General features: G+C 44.3%; 1 protein-coding gene across 1 annotated transcript in view; it reads right to left on the bottom strand.

The window, feature by feature from the left end:
* Positions 1 to 875: 875 nt before the first annotated feature.
* Positions 876 to 7,759, bottom strand: part of TRPC3 (transient receptor potential cation channel subfamily C member 3) — a 55,390-nt gene continuing 48,506 nt past the window's right edge. The window contains 2 exon segments of the mRNA XM_023747180.1: positions 876 to 1,111; positions 3,983 to 4,058. Of these exon segments, the coding sequence (XP_023602948.1) occupies positions 969 to 1,111; positions 3,983 to 4,058 (219 nt within the window). The 3' untranslated portion in view covers positions 876 to 968.

Genomic DNA, 7,759 nt, shown 5'->3' with positions numbered 1-7,759 from the left:
GCAAAGGGAGGCCTCACAGGGAAACGACACCCGCCCGGCGATGCTTGGACAGACCCCGCCAGGTCCCCAGCCGCGGCTCTGCCCTGCTTCTTCCCCTAAGCATGCCCTCCAAACCGCAGAGGCGGAAGTCAGGAGGTCCTAACAAAACGACAACCCCCAGAGCCCCCTTAAAAAAACCCACCGTCCTGCTGACTAAATTCACATGACTGAGAAACAACAAGTGGACATCTAAGACAGAAAACATACAGTATATCCTTCAGGAAAGCCTTTAATGACTTACTCTGAACAATTCTATGAAACTTTAACATAATGATATTTTCCATGAACCCATTTCGCTGTTAAATTCTTCCTCAGGGCTCGAAGGTTCTAGGATTATTAGTGATGCCAAAAATTCTAAGAAAAAAATCTGAGCAAGTCATGGCTGCTTGTGAGTTGTCTTCAGTTTCTATTTTTAAAAAAACCGCTTCAGCACTTGGACAAGAGAAGGTGTGCTGCGTAGTGATGGCCCCGTTATTTGTATCTGTACTTTGGTGGCAGTTCAGTTCAGGTGGTTTCAACATTTACTGCGCACCTCCCTCCTTTGTCCCAGGCACTGGACTAGACGCTGGAGACACAAAGATGAATAAGACATAGTCCCTGTCCCCAAGGAGCTTACTTAGAGTCTCTTGGAGGCCCCCAGAGAGTGCAAAGATGTAGTGGAGTTCATTCTAAAATGGACAAGAATGGCGGCAATCGGGCCTTTCCGTACAAGGCCGTGCCATTGTTTGTCACATCAAGGCAGACAAGGCGAATGAAGACCATTTACAGGGGATGAAACAGTAAAATCGCGAAGACCTCCCTCTCAAAGATTCACATGATAAAGGCAGTTCACACTAGAAAATGTACACCGTGGTTTTTCAAGTACTTCATCCTTGGGAATATTATTGCCCACATGTGCGCTGTAGTCCAAGCCGCCGTCCCGGCTCCGCTCACTCACACCGCGGCGAGCTGGGGCTCAGCTTCTCACTGAGCTTATGAATGAGAACGGCCAGCTCCTCGGTCGCCTGGCTCTTGTCCTCCAGCAGCTCGTAACGAAGGCTGGAGATGTCCTGCTTGATTTCTTTCAATTCACCTGAAGTATTGGCATCAAAGAAACACAGAATCGGTCATTTCCTCTTTGGATTTAGAAGAGGACACAGAGTGAAATGCCTGCGCTATAAATACATCGGCCCCCTCACATCACCAAAATAGATTTTTCCCTTTAAGAAATGCCTGTCTTTAAAAATATGATGACCTTTGTAAGTAGCTATAAAAGCTGTCCAGCTAGGTTTTTAATAGGAAAGCCCAGTGCAAGTATCGTCCTGTGGCTCAGCCAACGCTGAAAGCAGGGTGGCTTCCCTGTCATCGGACCTACAGGCAGGGGCCTCCTTCCTGTCTGCAGGAGGCTCTTGGGTCCCTCAGCCATGCAGGGTGGCACCTACAGAGATCCTCCCCCGTGGCTAGTGTGGAAGGGAATCCTAGCAAAACAAAAGGTTCCTAACAATGACTCAGTCTATGTAACAGGCAAAGACATGGGAGAAGTGAATTTAGGTCAAGTTTGAAGCAAGGGGAAGGGAGGAAGAAGAAAGAGCGTGTTTATCAAGGAAAGCAGTGGCAACGAACGTGGAATCAAGGAACAGACAGATTAGTCTGTGGTGCACAGAGGGCGGACATGTAAGCAAGCGAGGAGCAACGGCGAATTAAGGGGTTCGGCCGGGACGCCACTGGCTGTGTGGACATCACGGGCGCCTCCACAGCAGATTTTTTTGGCGATTAAAACACAACTATTCCACCTTAACCGGTTTGGCTTAGTGGATAGAGCGTCGGCCTGCGGACTGAAGGGTCCCAGGTTCGATTCCGGTCAAGGGCATGTATCTTGGTTGCAGGCACATCCCCAGTGGGGGGTGTGCAGGAGGCAGCTGATCGATGTTTCTCTCTCATCGATGTTTCTAATTCTCTATCCCTCTCCCTTCCTCTCTGTAAAAAAATCAATAAAATATATTTTTAAAAAATTAAATAAAACACACACAACTATTCCCAGAACTCAGCATGGCAGTATTTGGCGCATATGTCCATTGCGACGAAAAACTGATTCTCTTGCAAATGATCGGAATGGAGGTAAGCCCTTGGTCTTGAAAGGTGAACTTTGAAGCAGGAATTTATCTTGAATCCAAGAAATGATTCTTCAAATCACTGGCACTTTAACAGCTTTTAGGAGAATCACATGTCAAACCTACCTTTCCTGGTCTTTCCTGGTATCTTTATGCTGTTTGTAAAGTATCATTTCTACATTCTTTCATTATATAAAGGTCAGACCCTTTTCATTGTTTAGGAATTCTAACTCTTCCCCAAGAATACACACAAGGCATTTTCAGGTTCCTTTGTGGCAGAAAAAAAAAAAGTGATTCTTCCTTTTAGTATCCAGCAGCCCAGAGGGAAGAAGCTGATCTAATCGGAAACCCAGGCAGACTTTGGTGGAGGAAACCGATTCTCACACCCTTCAGTGTCATATGTGGCCCCTAAGCCCACCATCGCCTCCCTACAGTATCCTTGTCCCTTGTTTCTGGGTTACGGGGTACTGAACACTAAGTGTATTCAGTCTGCCAACTCTGAATTGGGAAACAAATTACCCGACCTCTTTTGGCTTTAGTTTCCTCGTTTATAACAGGAGGTGGTTACAATACGTGATGCACTTTCTTAGTTAGAACTTTGTTCAAAACGCCGATTCTCGTTCATCCAGGTTCCTCCGTGGTGCAGGCTGTGGGAGGTGGCTCCTTGTTTCTGACGCTGCCCTGGCCAACCACGTTCCCCAGCACTGAGCTGTGCTTTGTTTTCAGGGAGTGACGGAACCGATCAGATGTCCCACTCCGGGTCTGTCTCCTTCCCACTGTCCCCGCGCCTGGAAGTTTGCTGGCTGTCACTCACGTCTCTACAGATTTCTTCTCTACAGACGCACTCCGCTGGATTGACTGAGATTTGCAAGGGTTTCCTTGCCTTAATCAAATACTGGTTTCAAAGCTCAGCAACAGTTTTGTTGAGTTTTTAGCTCTTTTTTCTCTTAACAGGGCCAAAAGGTCTATTGGCATCTGATTGGTGTTGTAAACCATAGTTTTGAACTTATTTCTCCAGGTCGGTTTCTTTTCAACTCCGAGCAGGTGCATTGGCCTACACCCCTGCCTTTGATGAAAACTTTTACGTATAGTTCACAACGGATGCCCTGCCTAGGATTTACCTGGAAAAATAGGCCTTTTGAAGTAAGGGGCCACGGAGAAAGGTGGAAGGCAAGAGAAAACCAGACGGGAAAAATGGGCTAGAGGTTTCTCTCTGGACAAAAAAATAAAGTTTGTCTGGAGAAGTGTGGGTTCTGTCTCCGGCAGCCATTATTTCACCTGCATCACCGGGGAAATGTTAACCCTCGTGTGAACTCACTGAATGAAATTCCTGACCATCTTACGTTAATAGGAAATTAAAAGACAGACAGCAGTCTTCACATGCCAAGAATCAGGGCTTTGGAGTAGCAGTGACGGCAAACCTTTTGAGCTCGGCGTGCCAGCATTTTGAAATACCCTAGCTTATCTCTGGTGCCGTATCACATATAGAAATTTTTGATATTTGCAACCATAGTAAAACCAAGATTTATATTTTTGATATTTGTTTTATATATTTAAATGCCATTTAACAAAGAAAAATCAACCAAAAAAATGAGTTCACGTGTCACCTCTGACACGCGTGTCATAGGTTCGCCATCACTGGAGTAGAGATAAATGGTCGCTGACTGACATGTTAAAAACTGTTTCTTTAAAAAGACAGAATTTTAGAAATGTAACGTAAGATTCTCCTGCCAGTCTCGGAAGGACCCCAACTGTTCCCTGAGGTTGGATTTTTAAAGGATCCTTCGCTATGCAGTTTCCCAGGTCCGTGCAGTTACTTGTAAAAGGATGTTTCTCGGTTTGGGGATGCTCACCTTCGTTCACCTCGTCATTCTCTTTGTCTACTTGCGCTTTCAAAACATACCGCTTTATGAGTCTTTTCATTATCTGCTGTTGGGAAAGAAGAAATGATTCCGTCACCAACGACACCCTGTTCTCCAAGGAGCCGCACATGCCTTAGGGCAAACGGCTCAGGGGAGAGGCGTTTCATGTAACTGTTTGCAGGACCCTCAGGTTTCAGAATGCCGCCCTTCTCCACCTTTTACTGAGGCTGACGGCATAACTCACATCGTGTCCCCCCACCCCACCCCCAGCGATAGAGGGGCTTTTAAAAAAGGTTCCGTTGGAAGATTTCAATTCATGGTTTCTCTTTCCAACACGATTTATCTTTAAGGTGTGCGGACACTGCATTGCCATCTATAGACACTACCTTATTTCTCAATGCTGTGGTTTCTTTTTTTTTAAACAAAACCAAATCCGTGCTCAATAAAGAGAATTTAGGAAATACAGAGAAGAACAACAACGAAATACACAAAGTCACCAATGATCCCACCATCCGAAGAGAATCTCTGTCGGTATTTTGGCGTAGGTCCTTCCAATACCTTTTCTTTAAGTTTTGTACATAGACTCATTACTACAGAGATTGTGTTTTATGCTTTTGAAATACCATATATTCTGTTATATTGTACGCTTTCCTCTCCTAGCAATACACAGTGTAAATATACTCAATCTAAATATATGCTCTTCCAGGATAATTGTTTTTCCTATATGAAAAAAATCACACTGGAGCCCTACTTCATGGCATAGGCACAAAAATTAATTCCACGTGCATCTTAAATGCGAATTCCACGTGCATTTTAAATTCCTCAACAGACAGTATAGGAGAATCTGTTTGTAAATTCAGTGTAGAGCTGTAAGTTTTTCAACAAGATAAAAATTCTAATTACAGTAGAAAAGGTTGATAAATTCAACTTCATTGCAATTAAAACTTCTGTTAATAAAGACACCGTGAAGAAAGTAGAAAGTCAAGCCACAAACTGGGAGAAAATATAGGCAATACTTGTAACCGATGATGAATTTGGATCCAAAATATATGAAGAACTTTGATCCAATAGGAAAAACTCAACCCAACAGAAAAATGGGCAAAAAGAGACATTCGCAGAAAAGGAACCGTGAATGGTCAATAAGCACATAAAACAATCCGCAACTATTTTCTTGGGAAAATGCAAATTACAATGGAAAGGAGATATAGTTTTACATCTGAAAAGGGAAAAAGTAACACATCTCATAATGGCAAGTGTTGGAGAGGATAGGGACCAATGGAATTGTATACTTTAGTGCAGCCATTTTTCAACCTGTTCCATCTCATGGCACACATAATTACTAAAATAGGTATGATTTTGATTCATTCACACTGCAGCCCTACTTCAGACCATGCACACAAAAATTAATTCCACATTTATCTTAAATGCGAATTCCACATGCATTTAAATTCTTCAAAGGACAATATAGGAGAATATGTTTATAAATTCAGAGCTGTAAGTTTTTCAATGGGATAAAAACTTTTTATTTTATTGGTATTGCTATTATTGTGTTGGCTATTACCATTTTTTAATTTGACAATCTAAGGGAAAAGACATCAGTGCCCCTGACTAAGTAGTCAGGTATTCCATGTTTTACCGATTCTTGCGGCACACAGGGTGAAAATCGCTGCTTTAGGGGCATGCGTATAAACAGACCACTTTGACAAACACTTTGGCATTTCCTTTTAGAGCTGAACTGTTGCATAGCCTTCCACCCAGAAAGTCCACTCCTTTGGTCTAGTACCTAGAGAAGCTTCATACATGTAGGTGGACAAAGAGGCATAAACAACAATGTTTATTGCAATCTTGTCCAAAATAGCAAAATAAAACAAGAAACGGAAAACAATCTAAACAAGTATCAACAGGAGACCAGACAAATCACGGTCTGTTACACAACACGATGTCGCTGTGGTCACTAATAAAATTGATGAACCACAGCCACACACAACAATAGAGATGAACCTTAGAAGCATAAATGTTGAATGGAAAATTCAAACTGAATTCACAAAGTGTGAAATCATTCTTATAAAGCTCAATAAGAAGCCTACCTAGTGCGTGTTGGGGATTATCTATATGTGCAATAAGCCTACATTTGGAAAGAAAACCAGAGTGAGAGGATGAGAAACCCCAACTTCAGGCTAGAATTACCTGGAGGCAAGGTGTGGGCCAGGGAGGAGCACCTGCTGTGGAGCTGGTGCAGGTCATGCTGTCAGGTAGGAGGTGGCTTCATAGGTGTGCAGGGAGTTGTACCTCATAACTGATTATGTTACACATATTCTCCTGCTTATATCAAATATCACACAAGATAACGAAGGAAAGAGAAAAATGGCCTGCACTAAAATGCAGACACAGTAGGCCCCCCTTCTCTGTGGGGATTGCCTCCAAGACCGCCCACTGGAGGCCTGAAACCACAGATGGTGCTAAACTGAAGATATACTGTTTTCTTTTTTTAAAAAATATATTTTATAGATTTTTTTACAGAGAGGAAGGGAGAGGGATAGCGAGTTAGAAACATCGATGAGAGAGAAACATCGATCAGCTGCCTCCTGCACACCTCCCACTGGGGATGTGCCCGCAACCAAGGTACATGCCCTTGACCGGAATCGAACCTGGGACCCTTGAGTCCGCAGGCCGACGCTCTATCCACTGAGCCAAACCGGTCAGGGCAAGATATACTGTTTTCTCCTCGACATAAAAACCTACAATAAAGTTTAACTTTAACTTATAAACTAAGCCATTTCATGGAGAGAAGACTCATTCTTACCGTGGACTTTAGCAACCTCAGCATATGATTTTTTTCTTTACTTATAAAGTGGAGAACTTCCACATTTTCCCTTTACAGCTTCTCTCTGTCATATCCACTTGCCAGCATCACTACTCTTGCGCTTTGGGCCGTTATAAAGTCAGGGTGACTTGCCCACAGGCACCGTGACACCGCCACAGTCCACCTGATGACCGTGGCAGCCACTGAATGACTTATGGGTGAGACATCTACCTGGACAGAGGGGTCAGTGATGTCCTGGGTGGGGCTGAGCAAAATGGCGAGAGGGTTCATCATGCTACTCGGAACACACACAACTCAATTTACGACTTGTTTATTTCTGGAACTTTCCATATAATATTTCTGGACTGCAGTTGACGGCAGGCAACGGAAACCTCAGAAAGTGAAACCACCGATGAGGAGGGACGACTGTATAGGGAGGATGGAAAATGTACCTCAGGTTTAAGGAAGCAGAAACCAGGAACCTAAGGGACCTGACGGAGGCCAAGGTCAAGTAAAGGGATGTGGGATGATCCAAAGCGTCTGCCACAGAGAATAGTGACAGACCAAGAGGCGCGCGTGCTATGGGGCAGGAAAAGCCCACCTTGCCAGTCCCAGTAAAATATGAAACCAGTTGAGCTCTGAGGACTCCGGACCCCAGGATAGATTCACAGCTGGTGGGCATTAGCCTGAACTCGCTCATTCAAGTACCAAATATTTACTGAAAACCAACTCTGCGCCAGGGAGTGAGCCTGGTAGTGAGCCTGGTACTGAGCCTGTACTGAGCCTGGTAGTGAGCCTGGTACTGAGCCAGGTAGTGAGCCTGGTACTGAGCCTGGTAGTGAGCCTGGTAGTGAGCCTGGTACTGAGCCAGGTAGTGAGCCTGGTACTGAACCAGGTAGTGAGCCTGGTAGTGAGCCTGGTACTGAGCCTAGGTAGTGAGGCCTGGTAAGTGAGCCTGGTACTGA

The sequence above is a fragment of the Myotis lucifugus genome, unplaced genomic scaffold, assembly GCF_000147115.1.
Source record: "Myotis lucifugus unplaced genomic scaffold, Myoluc2.0 scaffold_809, whole genome shotgun sequence".
Taxonomy (NCBI): Eukaryota; Metazoa; Chordata; class Mammalia; order Chiroptera; family Vespertilionidae; genus Myotis; species Myotis lucifugus.
The sequence above is the reverse complement of the archived record's forward strand: the minus strand, read 5'-3'. Positions and strand labels throughout refer to the sequence as shown.